Source organism: Equus asinus, chromosome 28 (assembly GCF_041296235.1).
Source record: "Equus asinus isolate D_3611 breed Donkey chromosome 28, EquAss-T2T_v2, whole genome shotgun sequence".
NCBI lineage: Eukaryota > Metazoa > Chordata > Mammalia > Perissodactyla > Equidae > Equus > Equus asinus.
In genome coordinates, this window is record NC_091817.1 from 23613131 (window position 1) to 23631239 (window position 18109).

At 55.9% G+C, this 18109-nt stretch overlaps 2 protein-coding genes across 3 annotated transcripts in view; one reads left to right on the forward strand and one right to left on the reverse strand.

Annotated features, from left to right (window-relative positions):
• Positions 1-12444, forward strand: part of GNAO1 (G protein subunit alpha o1) — a 169082-nt gene extending 156638 nt beyond the window's left edge. For both annotated transcript variants that reach the window (XM_044761536.2, XM_070500671.1), the window contains 3 exons: positions 5850-6003; positions 9923-10138; positions 11174-12444. In XM_044761536.2, the coding sequence (XP_044617471.1) occupies positions 5850-6003; positions 9923-10110 (342 nt within the window). In that variant the 3' untranslated portion in view covers positions 10111-10138; positions 11174-12444. The remainder of the gene's footprint in view (positions 1-5849; positions 6004-9922; positions 10139-11173) is intronic.
• A 2702-nt stretch (positions 12445-15146) lies between these two features.
• The window catches only part of AMFR (autocrine motility factor receptor), a 44046-nt gene continuing 41083 nt past the window's right edge, over positions 15147-18109 (reverse strand). Inside the window, exons 13-14 of the mRNA XM_070500670.1 lie at positions 17595-17782; positions 15147-16778 (exon numbers count right to left, since the gene is read on the reverse strand). Of these exons, the coding sequence (XP_070356771.1) occupies positions 16631-16778; positions 17595-17782 (336 nt within the window). The 3' untranslated portion in view covers positions 15147-16630. The remainder of the gene's footprint in view (positions 16779-17594; positions 17783-18109) is intronic.

Here is an 18109-nt window from a genome sequence, read left to right on the forward strand (position 1 = left end):
GCCTCATTGTGTGCCATACCTTGTACCAGGTGCTCAGTCGTGGCAGAGGATAGGCTCCTGGAGCCAACAACCTCGGTCTGCCATGGGCCACCAGGGCCATGGAGGCCATTCTGCCCAACATTGAAGACACAGCAGTTATTTCCTGGCATCACCACCCTGGGTGTGGCCAGCTGAGCTGTGCCCCTAACTCTGCCCTGTGACCCCAGACTCAAAAACAGCTGACAAGAACGGGGATGCTGGCCAAGCCCCACCTCTAAGGCCATCACCCTGGAGGTGGAAGTCACTGGCCCTCCAAGCCCAGGGCTCGCCTTTGCCCAGCTGCCTCCCTCAAACCACAGTGGCCAGGGCACCAGGCGGCATTAGGAGCTGGAGGAGCTGATAGCTTGGGACCTTCCTGCCCTTCCATCCCCTGGGCTGCCTTTTCTTCTCTCAGATGCTCTGCCCTGCTCGGTTTCTGGAGCTGCTCTCGCCCTCCCGCCCTGGCCTGCCAAGGAGGTCCTTGGCTGTCTAGTGTAAGCCCTTGAGGAGAGGGTATCCAAGGCGAGATTCCTCCCTGTCCACTGCATCTGTCATCCATGTCGTCACTGGTGGCTCCATCACGGGGGGAAACGACTAAGTGACATGGGTTTGGCTCCGTCGTGGATGTGAGGGGAAGACGTTGTGAGTGACCAGGTGTGGGTGTGTCTTCATCCACAGTGGCCCCATGTGTGCCCCCGAAGGGGCCAGGTGTAAACTCTGAGTGGCTCTAAGTCAATAGGCCAAGAGGAAACTGAGTTCTAGGAGGGACACTTTGCCAAGAGAATTGTGCCTGCCGACCAGATGCCTGGGGGCAGTCCTGTGCCTGCACCGCTGCCCTCACAAGAGCCAGGTGTTGGCCTTCCCACTGCGGACGGAGAGAGATCCCCCAGGCTCTCTGGCCTGACTGGAGGGGTGTGCCTGAGGCCCAGGGAGGGCCTCTGTTGAGCCTGTGGACCGTGGCTTGAGGAGGCTGTGGTCTCCCCCAGCCTGAGCAGAGAGCACAGCTCTGGGCCCCTCGCCAGCAGCTTGGATGTTCTGGGTTCCATGGCTACCTTCTATAGAGGCCCTCGATGCCCGGGGCCCTCGCCCTTTCTTTCCCCTCTGGCCCCAGCAGAGCCTGAGGGCCTGTGGCTACATGCTCCCACCCCAGGGCAGTAAGCAGAAGACCACCACCATATCTGGTGCCAGGAGGCAGCTCTGCCTCCCAGCCTCTCGCCCAGCCCAGCTCCATGCCCACTGGAGGGAACCGGAGGCCCCCTGCCCTCCGTGACTGCACTGGGCACCAGTGGGTCTACCCAGGCAGGCAGTAGCCACAAGTGCCCTCCCCACCCAGAGCCCCCCTAACCAGGCTGTCTGTAACCTACTGACAGGAAGGGGAGGGCCTAGGAGTCCTCCCACCCCAGCCCTTCCCTTCTGCCAGGGTGAACCCTGCAGGGGGACTATCCCCTGCTCCCACCTAACACTGACAGTTTCTATCCCCTCGGTGACGGTGCAAGTTCTTCCTCATCTCTGGCCTGCATCCTCCCCAACTCCTCCCCTTTCGTCTCTGTCTGCCCTAGTACACTCTTCACGCCTCTCGTAAGTAAATCCACCACAATCCGGGCCTCCGTGTCTTTCCTCCAGGCCAGGCAGTGGCCATCCCAGCCCCCTTTTTATGAAGCCTGGAGCACAAAGCCTCTCCGGCTGCACCTGCTCTTCTCTGAGCCTTCTGGAAACCTTCAGGTGCAACCTGGCAGTTCCCAGGAACTGAGGCCGGAGGCTCTGGCTCCGTGACCACCGGAGATTCCATCTGGGGTCCCGAAGGCAAGCAGCACCCAGAGAGTTCCCCCATGTCAGGCCACAAGCCTACCGAGTAAAGGGTCCCAGCAGCCCCAGGCAGTGGAGAAGACACAATGGGCAGACCAGGGAACAGGGCCAAGGTGGGAGCTGCTACCGTGCGGTGTTGGTCGGGCTCCCCGCTCTCCACTCCCAAGTAACGTGAGTCCTGAACCCAGCCTGCCCAGAGAGCATAGAGGGCCTTCCCTCTGGGGGCTCCAGACAGACCCCACCCCAGGCAGATGAAGGCCCCTGTTGGGGGAGGGGCAGGTTGAGGCTTCCCCCACCAGTCCAAAGTCCTAGGCCCTCTGGGTGGGAGAGGGGGTGTCTCTGGAAGGGAAGCTTTCATCCCCAGGCCCAGTGCACCAAGACCACCAGCATGAACCCACACCCCTTTCCCAGCAGAGCCCACAGCTCTGGTGCACCCCTGCTCCTGCGGCTCATCCCTCCTCGCCTCTCCGCCACCCCCTCCCACCCATCTGCTGTCTCCCTGCAGCCTTCACCTCCTGGTCTCCTCGACCCTGCTGGTTCTGCCCTGTCCCCTGGCTTGGCCCCACCGCGGGTGTCCTCTGCCGCCACCCCTGCCCTCTCCCCACCCTGCCGTGGCCTGTCTGCTCCCCTCCCCCACCCCAGGCAGGGATGAGCTCAGGCGCCCTCTCCCTCCTTAGCAAGCCTTCCCTTCAGTGCAGCCGTCCCACCTCCCAGCCCCGCCGCAGCCACCCACCCCATATTAACTGTAATTTTGTATGAAGAGTGACTTGTTGGTTTAATAAATCTCTAGTTAATGTAATAATTTATTGGCTGCCGTAATGTATTTATTAGTCACCTACTGTTAATAAAAAGTGCCAGCTTTTCCTAGTGTTAAGTGTGGTGTGTTGTGTCAGTGCCTAAGGAGCTTCCACCAGGCGCACCCACACTACACGAGTCCCTGTGCCCTGGGCCCGTCCGGGCCCGGGGGCTGCACTGTGGGCTGCCTGACGGAGAGGGCACATTCCGAGCACTGGCCACCCTGCCCACCTCTGGGGCCTGTCGTGAGGGCAGAGGCTGGTCCATCCCATGCCGAGCGCGCCGTCCCGTCCTAGCATGCTTCTGCCACACACCACTGCCGGGGGTGATGCGGCAGCCGGCAGGCAGGGCTTTCCTACTGCTCTCGGCCCGCAGAAGCCTGGGGCAGGTGGAGGCCTGGGGGAGATGGGAAGGTGGCGGTGGGCAGGGGTGGGTGGCTTCTCTTTTCTTAAATGGTGACATCATTTCGAATGCACTCCAGCCTCTGTGCTTGGGGGAAGCTTGTAAGGACAAGCTGTGCTCTTGGTCCTTGGTGATGGGTTCCAGTGGGTGTGCAGAGGGGTGGTGGTCAGGCCGGCGGGGCGTGGAGGGGATCTTAGTGCCGGCGCCCCACCTCCTGCAGCCGCTCCCCTCCCCACTGCCCTCCCTGCGTCTCCAGGATCAGCCCTTCTTTGCAGGCTCGCTCCAGGCCCTCCCCATGGAACCAGGTCTGACTGCTGCGTGTCCTCTGCCTCCCCCGGCCCCTCCCCACTCTGTGCCTCTCCAGGGTGTGTGCATTGTCTCTCCCCAAGTAGACTGTGAGCTCTTGGAGAGCAGGAGCCTATGGTCTTCCTACAGCCTCATAGCAGCCCAGCAGAGGGCCTTGCATACCGATCGAGCTGGTATTGGTGGAAAAAGTGCCTGCGTGCTCTGCAGCCCTGGAGCAGGGGGCCGTGGAGTGGCCAAGCCTTCGCAGAGTGGAACTGTGGAGCCCAGGCCAGCTGGCCTGGATCTCTCCTCCAGACCCACGCTCAGTGGCCTCTTGAGGAAGAGACCTTCAGCCCAGCCCAGATGCCAAATGGGCACAGTCCCTACTCTCAGCTCAGCTCACCCTGGAGGCCCCTTCTGGTGCTGGGAGGGCCCTGGGCATATGTCGCTCCACGTCCCCCGACGTCTGTAAACCAGAGCAGTGCTCGGGACAGTCGTGCAGTGGAGTCGGGGGCTTGCTTCTGGCTGTGGTTTTCCAGCGTCTGGTTGAGCAGCTGTGGGACAAGGTGGCTCTGTGTGGTAGGAGGCCTTTTCCTGTTGACTCCCTGGGTGTCGGAGCAGCTCTACTCTGCCCTCACAGGTGGCCCAGGGAGCCTGAGTGTTCACAGCCCCAGGCCCTGAGCATCGATTCACTTGGCCACCTAGGAAACCGACCTGGTCCTTCTCTGAACAGGCTCCATCGAGCTGGCACAGGCATATGAGTCTGGCTGCTGGCTGAGTGGGACTGTGCAAACGGCCGGCAGACTTTTGAAGGAACTGAGAATGAGATTTACTGGTTGAGGCCAGGGAGGTGATCAGGGCACAGGAGTTTACTGAATGTGTTTAGCAGAGTAAAAGGACAACAGCACTTACTGCGCATCGTAGAGGGAATAGTAAAACCGGGTCACTTGTCCTGGGGCTCCCAAGGGGCAACTGAGAACTCGGACTACCCCCTCCACCAGCTGGCCTTAGCCAGAAGAACAAGGGCTGGGGCCGATACCCTTCCAGGTCACTGGTATAATAATGCAGCTGTTGAAACGACGGCTGAAGACACACACAGCCAGTCATGACCTTCTTGTTATTTATTCCTCTAAAGGCCACAAACTATTCCTATCGACTGGAGAAGCCCATTTCATTGCTTGAGCTCTAGATCTGGCCCAGAGCCAGGTGCAAGTCTCTGCTCTTCTGGTTCCCACCTGTGTCACCTCTCGATGTCCCCTAAGGGCTAACGAGGCTAAAAGACATGAGGCAGGTGAAGTGCTGGGCACGGTGCAGGCAGAGTGGGGCTCGGTGACTGGTGGTGGTCACCTCATCTTCTTCCTCTCCCTCCATCTGCTCAGCTAGAGGAAGGCAGCCATGGCAACCGAACAGGAGCTTTGCTCTGCTCCTTCTGCTCGCTCGCCCCTGGGGATGCGCTCTCTCTCCGTGAATGAGGCCCAGCAATGCCCACGCCAGTCCTCTGTCCTTTCTTCCCATGTGTTTCAGTCTTCTTAGGTCAGAGGGAGAGCGCAGCCTGGAATTACTTCTGGGCTTAAGCTGTGGACCCGTGGAGCTGGGTTCTGGGTGGACGAGTTCTCAGGGCCAGGATAGAGTTCTTGGGGAAAATGAGTACCCCAGAGAGGTACATTTCATGGAGGAGCCAGCTTCCTGTACAAAAATGGGTTAGTTCTTAGAGAGACATACTCCTCTGCACTCCCACGAAACATTACTCAAGTTCCTGTGCTTGGCATCCCACAGGAGAATAAGTCAGTCCTTGCCCTGGGCAACAGGCTGTCCCCTCGGATTCTGCTTTATTTGGAGTGCCCATCACATTCACTCATTTGCTAAACAGACTTCATGTCCGCATTGCTTAAAATACCTTGCGGGATCAGCTGTGGCTGAGTTTGACCCAGCCAGAGGAGGTCTGACCAGTCCCCCAGGCCCTCCTGGAGGCAGCCTGGGCAGGAGCACCTCCCCAGAGTGTGGCCCCCAAGGATGCCGGCAGGAGCCTGGTGTGACTTCCCTCAGACCACGGGAGGGGCCTGGTGCCCCTCACCACTCCCAAGACGTCCCCCCATACAGATTGGGCCCAAGAGGAAACGTCCAGACAGGAAGTGCCAAAGCCCAGCTTTCGGGCTCCCATTCAGCAAGCCCCTCAGCACACACACACACCTGCATGCAGGCACGCACGCAAGGAGACCCTCCTATGACTCTGCAGTGACGAGAGCCCAGGTCACCCTGTCCTGAGCCACACCCAGGGAGCTGTGGTTGGTTCCCGGTCCCGTCGCTGCCATCAGCCCCAAGACAGCAGGTGCAGATTGCTCCGAATGCTCTGTGCTGTGTAGACTGCGGTTCTGTCATCTGTCCGCCTTCAGAGGAGCCCGTGGGGGCCCAGGAGCCCCTCCTGAGCTGCTAAGTAGCCCAGTTCCTCTCTCTCAAACCTAATTCTCTTCTCTTTCCTTGTCTCCGTGTCTCTCCCTCTCGCTGTCTGTCTTGCTCTCTCTTCCTCCCCCCGGGGGCTGCAGAACCGCATGCACGAGTCTCTCATGCTCTTCGACTCCATCTGTAACAACAAGTTCTTCATCGATACCTCCATCATTCTCTTCCTCAACAAGAAAGATCTCTTTGGTGAGAAGATCAAGAAGTCACCTTTGACCATCTGCTTTCCTGAATACACAGGTGGGTGTCATGGCGGCTCTGTGCAGGAGGAGGCCTCACCCCTGCCAGGGACCTGTGTCCCTTCCAGAGGCGACAACCAACACCAGCTGCTGTGGCTCAGGGACAGGCTGCCTGGCCAGCAGCAACTGGCATGCGGGCGCCACTAGTGCAGGGGTGCAGAGAAAATCACTAGGGCGTGGCAGGGTCGGCCCTTCCCAGGACACAGCCCTGATCCTTATGTGTTGTGACCAGGTCACCGGGGAGTGACATGGCAGGGATCCGGAGGCAGAATAGGACCACAGGCTTCCCCTCCCCGCTTTATCCTGGTCACCCTCTAGAAAGGCTCTCCTACCTCCCCCAGACTCCCCAGTGGCCTCCTCTTACCCCTGTCCTGGGCGGCTGCTGGGCCACACAGCACCTTTACCTGAATTAGGAAGGGGACACACGGCCTAGGAGTGGGGCCTGGGTTGCCTTTCTCCCCACCTACTTTCTCTACTTCCTGCTCTGGTGCCCTATGTGCAGCAGCCCTGCTCATGCCCAGCAGATCCTTCCACCCCATCATGCCTGCTCCTCCACCCCGACCCCATCCGTCATGCCGACTCCCCCCATCATGCCTGCTCCCCGAACCTCCCATCTGTCATGCCTGCTCCGCCCATCACGTCTGCTCCCCCACCCCCTCTTCCATCATGCCTGCTCCCCCATCACGCCTGTTCCCTGAACCTCCCATCCATCATGTCTGCTCCCCCCATCACGCCTGCTCCCCCACCTCTACCCCATCCGTCATGCCTGCTCCCCCATCACGCCTGCTCCCCCACCCCTACCCCATCATGCCCACTCTCTCCCTGTCTTCCTCCCCCCCCGGTCTTTTCCCCAAATCAGATCACTCCAACTTCCTGCAACACCCCTCCGTCCCACCCGCCTGCACCCCTGCATCCACCTTCTTTGGGCTTTTTTCTCCCCTCTGGCTCCCAGATGGACACAGATCCCCAGGACAAAGCTGTTTCTGAATGGGTAGATGAGGAGCCGGGCCGTCTCTGGCAGCTGAGGGAGGGTGGCTGCTGTGGGCTGGCCTGGCTCTGGGCTGCTGCTCAAGGCTGGAGCAGTGCTGATGGAACCCCAGAGGCCAGCCTTTGTCCCTCTGGGGACTGGGAAGTTTCGAGGGGCCCCTGGGGTGGCAGCAGAGGAGGATGTGTCACAGATCGGCTCAGCTGGGAACCCGCTCCCTGACAGCGCCAGAGTGAGATCAGGGCGTGGGCTCAGCTCGCAGGGCTGCACAGGCCCCGAAACAGCCAGATTCCAGTGGAGATGGATGCTGGCCCCTCTGCTCTGCTCCTCCACCGGGAAGAGCTGACCCTCACCCTTGGGTGTGGAGACTGGCCCATGGGCTTGTTCTGAGCGAGGCCTGTCTCCTCGCTGATGTTCCACCCTGCTGGGAATCTGCACGGTTCCCGCCCATCCCAGGGGGCGCAGAGAGGCAGGTGGGCACAGGCTCCTGGTCTGACAGACGTCAGGAGCACAAAGTCTCCAGTAGGCAGACGCGCTGAAGCAGCCTCTGGAGCCAGGACACCTGCAACTTTGGGCAAGGTAATCACCTGTGCCTCATTCTTCGTCTGGGGACCATCGTAGGTAACAAGAATGCCTACTGGGTAGGGGGCAGTGGGGGTGAATGGAGAGGACAGAGCCCAGTGCCGGGTACACGTAACCACTGGCTACCACTGTCGTCAGTATTATTCAGGGGATGGAAACCAAGGAAGGGGAACTGGCCATGGAGGAGGAGCCCTCTGCAGGGTGGGGCGAGTCCAGGAGGGCAAGGGACAGGCCCAAAAGGCCAGCCCCAGGCTGCCCCAGCCCAAGGAGGGCCCTGCCCGCAGGCAGAGCTGGGGCGCAGCTCCCTCTTGGCAGCCACTGCTGACCTCTCCCAGCCTCGGCCAGGGCCCTCCAGGACCAGCTCAGTCTTTAGAAAGCTGTGGCGACTGCACGGGGCTCCGCAGCCACAGCCTGGCACATCCCGCCCTAAGGGTCTTCCTTGTCCCCGGGACATGCCCCGCCAGAGCCCGATTTGGGAGGTGGCCTGAGGAGTGGTCATTCTCACTGCTGTGTAGTACGGGGCATGGTGCCCCCAGAAAGGCGATCTGAATGTGGGAAACATCCGAGTTCTCCAGGGCTTCCCGAGAGAGCCAGTTTCCAACACAGTAGATGACAATGGTCACCAACGCAGTGGTCCCATGGCGCGCCAAGGCCTGTGGGGACAGAAAACATGCTGGAGGGGCGGGGGTGGCGGAGACAGGTGGAGAGGCTGGATGTCCAAGGCAAGCACGAAGGGACCACCAGGCTGTGTGAGGGACGAACTCAGCAGACACTGAGAGCGCACAGCTGGCTGTCCCCGGAGTCGTGCCCAGGCACTTTTCACCTCCCACGGGGCCCTGTCTCGGTCCCTCTGTACAGGAAGCTCCTTGATGGGGTCCAGTCTGGAGCCATGTCTAGTCTGTGAGCTGGCTGCTGGCTTCCCTGTGGACCTGCTGCTCAGGGCACTTCTGCTTCCCATGTCTGGTGGGCTGAGAGAATTGGGCTGAGAAGGAGGCTGTGCCTGGTGGGCTGCCCAGAGCTGCTCTCCGCCCTGACGCCCATCCCAGGGATGCCCCCACCTCTGACCCCTGACCTGTCACATTTGCTTATCTGGCTGCAGAAGCCTTCCAGTGACCCGAGCCCCAGCCTGCCCTCTGTGGCTCACACTTACAGATGGAGAACAGGCAGAGCGGGCTGGGACAGGGGGACGTTGCTCACACCCTCAAAATGAGATTATGTGGGGCCCGCCCGGTGGCACAGTGGTTAAGTTCGTATGTTCCGCTTCTCGGCGGCCCGGGGTTTGCGGGTTCGGATCCCGGGTGCGGACATGGCGCCCCTTGGCACGCCATGCTGTGGTAGGCGTCCCACGTATAAAATAGAGGAAGATGGGCACGGATGTTAGCTCAGGGCCAGTCTTCCTCAGCAAAAAGAGGAGGACTGGCAGTAGTTAGCTCAGGGCTAAACTTCCTCAAAAAAAAAATAAATAAGATTGTGTTGTTTCCATGCTGGCAAGATGCTGGTGGCACTGAGGAAAATGGGGCATCGTCCTTTTAGGGGCTTTTAGGTAATTCTGTGTTGGTCCATATTTTGTGGTATTCAGTTGAAAGCTGTCTACAGGGCAGAGCCACAAGGGTTTGGGTTGCAACTGGTTGGAAAACTGTCCTTGTGTTATCCACAGGTCTCCCCACCAGGCCCCAGAAGGATCAAGGAGTCAGCCAAGGAACCGTGGTGGGCAGTGGGGTCCCAGTTGGTATTATGAATGCTGCTAGCCCCTTAAGCTTCCTACCCAGGAGATGCCAGTGCCCCCCACGTCCTGGGCACTCACCCAAGAAGTGGGACTGCTTAGAGATGCTCCCAGCCCTGCCGAATGGCTCCTCGTTAGAGGAAGCCATCCAGGGAGGTCCAGGTACAGCTCGGCACCCAGCGCACCCTCGGAGCGCACGAGCCCTGGGTCGCTCCCCTGTCAGAGCTCTTCCATCAGAGGTCATTGTCTTGCTTTATCAGCAGCAGGTCTGGTTTAGACAGGGGGTGAGTGTTGTGAGTGGCAGTCCCAGGCCCCAGGCTCAGTGTGCTCATCTAGAAAGGGAAAGGGAGAACCTGTGGCCACTGGCCTCCCAGGGCTCCTGGGTGGTCCCGTGTGAAAACAGAGGGAAAGACCTGGACAAGTCAGCAGCCAGGTGACTGCTAAGCCTCCTGTGGTTTTAACGTAAAGGCGACTGCGCCTGGAGAAGGAGCGCCTTGCAGTAGCTCTGCGGCTCCCGCGGTCTCGTCCCGCGGTCTGGAGAATGCCACGGCCCTCTGCTCGACCCGGTGTCCCCAGCCCGCTGCGCCCCAGCTCTCACCAGGCCTCTCTCTGTTCTGTGTCTTGTTACAGGCCCCAATACCTATGAAGATGCAGCCGCCTACATCCAAGCACAATTTGAAAGCAAAAACCGCTCACCCAACAAAGAAATTTATTGTCACATGACTTGTGCCACAGACACGAATAATATCCAGGTGGTATTCGACGCCGTCACTGACATCATCATTGCCAACAACCTCCGGGGCTGCGGCTTGTACTGACCTCTTGTCCTGTATAGCAACCTATTGGGTAATGATTCCAGCACTCACAGAAAAGCTTGCACACACACACACACACACACACAAATGCAAGTTGGTAAATAAACTTTAAAAGGCATAACAAAACCTTATATATATACAAATATATATTAAAAACTTCTTTTTAGTTTGTACTAGGAAGAGCTTCAGACAGAGCTGACCACCATCCCGTAGATCAAGGTTTTCCGGGGCAGCACATGAGCGTGCACGTGTGTGCATGCGCTCACCGTCACACACACACACACACACACACACACACACACACACACACACACACGTCGTGATGGGGTTCCGGATTTAGGAGTCCATCCTTTTAAGAACAGCCACGCGATCTTACTCTCTGAGACCCACGCCTGTGAGTGGGGGGAGGGCAGGGGGGGGCCTGGCTCAGTCCAGCCCGTTTCTTTGCTTCCACCCGCCCAGGCTGGGTGCTCCCAGTTCTGTCCTGCTCTTGGGTGAATTCCAAAACCCTTTAAAAAACGGCCAATACCCTAAACATCTCCCTGCCCTGTGCCCTGGCAACAACAGAAGAATTAAGGACGCTTCCATTTTGGGTGGTGGTGGTTGTTAATTTCCAGAATTTAGAAGAATCATCGCTCCGACCAGTCCACTGTCTCCTGAGTTTTCTTTATCCTTGTGAACAAGGCAGGCGGGAAAAGGGAGGCTTGGTCTGCTTCCTGTAAGCAGCTGAGGGGAGGGGACATGCAAACCATGGCTCAGACTCACCTGCAGGGTTGAAGCCAGCCCGCCTCCAAGAGGGCAGGTCGGAAGAGGGGAGAGATGTGGAGAAGGGGACAGGAGTGGCCGAGGGTGGGCCGGACTTGTAGACCTGACTGGCCGTGGGCCTATGCGGTGAGGCCCCAGGGCCTGGGACACGCTTCTGAGGGCTCTGGATCCTTCTGCAATGCTGCCCCAGCTCGCCCCACCCCAACATTATTAAACATGTTCTAGGGTTTTTGGTTGGTTGGTTGGTTTTTAAAATCAAAGAAAATGGTCAGACTGGACCCCCTTATCTCTCTCTCTACAGACCGCTTCATGGACACTTTGCTGTTGACGTTGATCTCCTGGTAGCATGACCTTTTGGCCTTTGTAAGACACACAGCCTTTCTGTATCAAGCCCCTGTCTAATCTACGACCCCAGAGTGACTGACGGCTGTGTATTTCTGTAGAATGCTGTAGAATCCGGTTTTAGTTGAGTCTTTACATTTAGAATTTGAAAGGAAAAAAAAACATTTCTCATGTGCTTTGTAGCTTAAAAAAAAAAAGAGGAAAAAGGACACCTCACCATTACATCCATCTTTCTTTCTTTTTTTCTTTTGAAATAAAGAAACATACACATCTGCACCTGCGTCCCCCGACTCCCGCCTGCGAGGTGCCAGCCTGCCTGCGCCGGCCCCGGGCGTTGCCTAGGTTCTGGGTGCGCTGCGGCCGCTTCCGGAACACCACCCGCAGCCCTGCCCCCTTCCCCCACCCCGCCCCCCCCGCCCCCCAGCCACACGCTCACTCCAGGTTTGTACAGAAAAAGCACAGTTCTCACTGGCCAGTAGCTGCCAAAAAGAATACCAATCAAATACATAAATAGAGACCGATAGAAAACAATTTTCCCGTGGACCCCCTTTCTACAGATTCCCTCTGATTTTTTCAGTTGTTTTAGTTCTGTCCTGACGCGCACTGTGTTCCATGTCAGATCAGCTGCCACAGTCTGGGACACGGGCTGTGGTTTTCCCTTTGACATTCCGCTTCTCAGCCTCTCAGGTGGATGCTCCCCAGTGTGTGTGCGCCCCTCCGCCGCCTCCTTTGTTCCAGTGACCTGTGTTCGCTCTTTCTCATGTGGGGATGTTTGTGCTGCAGATAAAAAGAACAAAAAAATTTTTTAAATACCACGAGATGGGAAAAAAAAAAAACCACAAAAAAAAATTTTAAAAAAAGATGGAAAGTAGTGTTTCCATGAAAGCCACAGTTTTCATGATCAGTCCTATGCCATTTCTACTTTGACTAGTATCCAAACCCCAAACCTCTTCACAGTTTCACTTTTAAGACTTAATATTTGCTGAAGAAGACCAGTCGCAGCCATTTCAGATAAAAAGGAGGCGAAAAGACAAAACACACAAAAAATTAAAAATACAGAAAAAAAAACTTGAAAAAAAAGGAAAAAAAGAAAAAAATAGCCCACGGGTCTTTCTAAGCCTTTCTATTCCCAATCGGTGAGGTTTCTGTGATATCTTACACACTGCCAGTCTACTTCTCTGACTAATGGAAAATTCATGTGTAGCTCAATAAAGAGAATGTTTGTCTGTATTCCTGAGTCTCTCACCCTTGGGCTTCATTCTCACAGGAAAGGGACGGAGGGATTTGACTGGGCCGCAGACACTGGAGGCCGGCGGGCAGGGCCGTAGCTGCCCCCGCGCCCCCTCGGTGTGCCATCCAGCTGGGTGCAGCCACCCGGGAGCAAGGAGGGCAGGGGAATGGGAGCCTCATTTCCTGCCTGCAGGTGCCCTCTTCTGGGGCTCCCAACCAACTCCGCCTCACTCTCAGCTGGTTTTGTTTGTTTTTGAGGAAAGGGTGGAATTGAGGGTTGGAAAGGGAAAAAAATGGGGTGAGGGCAGGTAATTCCAAATCTGCTAGTACAGGATCCTGTTTCTTCTGTACCCCAAGCTTCCACTGCAGTGGGAAATGGTTGGTCCCAAGAATGAGGCCACATTGCCTGGGCCTTCTGCACCCAAGGGGTCACACCTTTCGTTTCATTTAAAGGCCTCCCCTACCGCACATCGATGCCAGGAAGCCCCCCGCAGGTAGAAGACACAAGGGGCAAGAGATCGGCTAGGCCTGGCACGCGGAGTCTGATTCTAGTCTCAGGGCAGCAGGTCTCACCAACTCTCCCCTAGGTTGCCAGGTTTTTGCTGTAATAACTAGTTAACTCGTTGAGACTGGGACCTGGAGGGAACACAGCCCACCCAGAGCCTTGCGTCATGTCCATGAATCACTTATTAGCCAAGCAGTCAGTGCTATGCATAGCATCCACGGGGAGGGAGGGCCTCAGAGGTCAGTTCTTTGGAATCCTCTCCACACACCAACCAATGGGGATTATCAGCCCAGGAAGGCCTCTCCTTGGCGATTTCCGGTGGTCTTTTGAATCTAGTTGGGGCGGAGGCAGGGGCTGATACTGCTGCAGAGATCGAGGAACAAGAGGCTAGGCTAGTTCCTGCCTGTTATAAAGAAACCACCAATGCGGGCACCCCTTAGACTTCCTCAGCCAGGAGGAGCCTGCTAGCCAGCCAGGCCACCCCTCTCTCCCAGGGCTTTTCCCACCGGCTCCCATCACCCCAGCTGATCTGCAGAGGAGCCCACAACCACCTCTGGTGAAGGGAAGGTTGCACTCCTGGCCACAAGGTGACTTCAAAACACTGCTCTGGGGGCAAACCAGGATGCAGACAGAGGCTGAGGACAGGTGACTTCTACATATGGCATACCTGAATTTCCCTCAAATGAGCCATATTCTAACAGAGTTCTTCTGCAACTTTCAAATGAATTTTGTAGATAAAACAGAAGTTTCTTTGCCTTATCTTCCTTAGAACAGAAGTCAGGAAGCTTTTGGGGGGTAAAGGATGCAGGGAAAGACCAATTGAATTGAAACAAGGAGTGTGGGGGTGGAACCTATGCATTATGGTTCCTAAAAGCTCCACAGTGACTCTAGTGTGCAGCCAGGTTTAGAACCACTTCTATCAAAAAAGAGGCGAGGAGATGAGGACCGGAGGCTTCCGGATGCTGGAGGGCCTGCAGGCAGGCGGGCAGACAGGCAGGCGGAGGTTATTCCTTGACAAGCTCGCCGGCAAGGCCACAGCTCCTTTGGCACACTGTGCCTTGCTTCAGCCGAGCTCTGAGAGGCAGAGTTGGGAAAGCCACACCCAGAGAGGACCACATCTGCCGGCTAAAGACAAAAGAGTACGTTGTCCACAGCTGAAGTGGGAAATCAGGTCCAAGTGGCCACCTGAGCACCGAGGGTTTATATCAATAGAAGAGCCACACAGATCATCATTCTCTGTGGTACACAAAAGCCTGCAAATTTGGCAGGGAGGGAACCAAACTGAGGAGAACCTAAGATGTCAACAAAACAGGGCCAATAAGACAATGGAACAAGTGGGGGCCGCCCCAAGGCCGGGGGGTTAAGTTTGTGCGCTCTGCTTCAGCGGCCTAGGGTTCTGCTGGTTCGCATCCTGGGTGTGGACATAGCACCGCTCAGCAGGCAACGATGAGGCAGCATCCCGCATGCCACAACTAGAAGGACCCACAACTATGTACCAGGAGGCTTTGGGGAGAAGGAAAAATTTTTTTTAATTAAAAATAAGATAATGGAGGGAGTAACATAGACTACTTCCAAAAGAGCCAGAGAGAGCAAGGGCGACTCAGCACCATTTGCCAGAGCGCCCGACCTCTCCTTGTTCTGTTTCAAACATGAACCAGCAGCCCAGCCTCAGCTCTGGGCTACCGGGGCTGAGCATGAGAACAGGCTCCTGCTCTTGGAGGCAGCGAGGACAGTGAAAGAGGCCAGGGGATAGGGTCCTACCCAACGTAACAGGACACCGGTCTAGCCTCCTGCTGCTAACCTTTGCAACTGGTCCCAGATGCCCCCAAGAAGTGACAAAAGCCAGGAGACAGTATAGTGCCCAGAATCCTCAACTACCAAGGTGTAAAGCCTAAGGGTGCGTTTGGACTTCTCTGCGTGGGTCATTTTAAGCTATGTAAAGCATGTTTCTGCTTTATCAACGTCATATTGCTATATTCCAATGTCTCAAGACCCCCTAAAATCGACTCCAATTTTCTTTTTACACATCTGAAACATAAGAACACACGGAATTAGTGTCATCTTTAATGTGTGCAACATACGGAGTACAAGGATAGAAAAAACCCTCCAACCAAAATGACACACGAAATCAACGCGGGAGCCAACTTTGGCACCTCTGGAAAAACTGCCCAGCTTCCAGCCACACACAACACACTAGAAGAGTCTGCTTTTTTATTATTATTATTATTGTTTTACAATAAAAACAAATAGCTATGCTCTCAGCAAAACAAAATGAATTTTTTAAAAATCACAGAAATTTACTAACAGCATTTCAAAGTAAGGCTTTTGAAAGATTTATTGAAATAAATTATCTCAGCCTAAACACTTACTCATCACTCTTTTTTTCAATTACTTTTCAACATCCTAAAAACTTTCAGTTATGTAAAATACATTTAACTTTGCCAATAATTTTAGATAATACTGGATTCTTCCCAAAAGGACTACCATAAAACTATGCTTCCAAACATTAAAAAAAACTTAATCCAATAGGAGATAAAACTGAACTCTGTAACCTATGATTGCATGTCAAATCCTTGAAGGGAAATGCACGAGGAATTTGAAAAGGCTCAGGACCCAGGTCTGCTCCAAGGCAGGAGTCCACGTCCTCCCTTTCTGTGCCTAAACCAACAGGAAGAAAGCTGTGACAACGAAGGGCTCCAGAGAAGAAAGATACGAAAGGTATCTCTTATTTCTTCAGTAAAGCCCTCCAAAATTTACTCCCCCATCTTGTAAGGCCCATGTGTTCTCTGAGGACCCAACACACAGCCCTTGGCGTTGCCTAATTCTCTTGACCAAACCAAAGCTTGTTGCTTAACCCTTTCAGTGCTGACCTTTCCATGTCTGGGGCGGGGGTGGGGGGAGGGGGGCAGTGAAATGCAGAGAGAAGAGGACAGACACAGGGGTACCCGAGAGAGGCGGGAGCACCAGCGTTAACGGAAATAAAGCCAGCTGTGGACTGGGGGCTCAGAAAGTAAGTCTGGACGTACTGGGACACAACGGGTCACCTCCTCACACTCTACAGCCCTAGGCTTTCCCCTCCTCTGCTCCAGGCATCAAACCAAGAGCTGTCTTTCCAAGATGCCCTGCCAGTCCAGGGGTCCACGAGCCCACGCGGCTGGCCTGTGTAACACTGGCCTCTGTAACAGCCACCAAACCCGCCCCTCACTAAGAAGAGCAGTTTGACAATAGAAATTAGCCAGTGGTGTAGAGTCAGGCGCACGCTGGACATCTCCACACTGCTCTTTATGACTCCTGCCCCCTACACGCACACGGCCTGCCAGATGTGGAGCTAAAGACACCAGCATTTGTTGTGACTTATGCAGAAAGCAGTCAGCGAAGCCGCCTGCTTCTGGGTTTCCAGATGCCCACCTCCTCTGGTCTTCCCCCACCCATGAGAAGTCCAGTCAATGCCAGGAGAGCGTGCCTAGAGTTAAAATGTGCAGTGTTTCTAAAGGGAAAAGAAACGTCACATAGAAAGTATTACAAAAAAGGATTAAATTTGTCAGCTGTCCAACACTATGAAGACCACATGCTTTATACAGCGGCAATGCAGTCGAGCCCCCTGCTCCAACAGCGGGCAGAGCCGGACGGGCCTCTTCCGGGCGCTGCTCAGGAGGCGGCGGCCGAGGGCGGCGGGAGGCGCTAGGAGGTCTGCTGCTTCTGAAGTCTCCGCTCCGCGGCTGCAGCCAGCATCCTCCGACGCAGCGTCACGGGGTCAGAGGTCGCGCCCTCCGAGGGAAGGCAGCTCTCTGAGGCCGAGTCATCTTCAGAACTTCTGTTCAAGAAACGCCTATAAAAAAAGGAAGGATTTGCAGGAGAGAGAGAAGGGAGCTCGGGAACACATACAGAACGTTTATGTTTAATGTCGCCATTTTCCAGGCCCCTTCATGAAGCTGTCACTCAGCACCATCCCAGGAACAAGACACCTCTCCTGGAACCAGGAGGAGCGCAAATTCTCACTGCGCCAGGGAGGGCCCGGCGCCCTTCAGCCCCGCCCGTCCCGCGTGCACACAGCACCAAGTCCCCACTCCCACCGGGGCGGGGCTGCGCATCAAACCGGCCGCGTGAACACAGTACTGCCCTGTCCCCAGGAGGTGAAATCAAAAGCCCCTGCACAGCAAGGAACACCCCATGCTCCAGCTCCGACCGACAGCGGCCGGGGCAGACGCGGAGGGGCCAGCAGGGGCCGAGAGAGGGCTTGGGAGCTAGACACCAGGCCAGTGTGAACCTCTCCAGGCCTCAGTTTCTTCAGCTTTCAGTCTGTTAAATGGGTATAATTACAGTGCTCTGTCTTAGAACTGTTAAGAGAATTAAAATAATCAACACAAAGGGCTTGGAACACGCTGGCTCGTAAGTGCTGTCCATGTAAGTATGGCCGAAGATAATCCACAGGAGACAACCGACAGCACCAGCGCCCGGAGGTTACCATCTGGGCCCAGGGCCACCAGATCCTCTGCGTTTTCAAGAGAGGTTTGAAACCTGATTTTTAGGTGACACGAATGTTGGCATCTATTTAAAAAGACATGATGTGGGTCCGACATGACAGTGGCCTTTAGGCCACAGGGCTGTGGCCTGAGCTTTACGCCAGCTGGAGTAACCGACTTACTTCCGAGCTTGCTGCAGGAGGTCGTCCTTGCGCTGCACTAACATGCGCTGCCTCTCGTCAGCGGACTTGGAGAAGCGGCTCCCCCGAGCCTCGAAGTCTTCCCCCTCACTGGGCTCGGCTTCCACCTCACTCATCGAGTCCAGCGCCTCCTCCAGCCGAGGACTGAGGTCCAGCGGCACACGCTCAGTCTGGACACAAAGGAAGAAAGGGGCCGCTGTGGCACAGGCTGCCCTCCTAAGCAGACTCCCCACCTAGCCAGAGTGCCCCAAATCAGGTTCTTCTGGACCCTTCCAGAGGGAGGCAGGCTGCCAGGCAGGGAGCCACGCACAGACGTGCAGCAGCAGAGGCAGCCTCCTGGAAGGCAGGCCACTGCATCTGGCTTTTGTACCACTAATAACAGGACCTGAATCACGCCAAATGTTCAATATTAGTGGAAAAAATAAATGATGACTAGTAAGAAAAACATAAGCTCCTTGAAACCATACTCTCAGAAAATAAGAACAAAGTGAACTGCT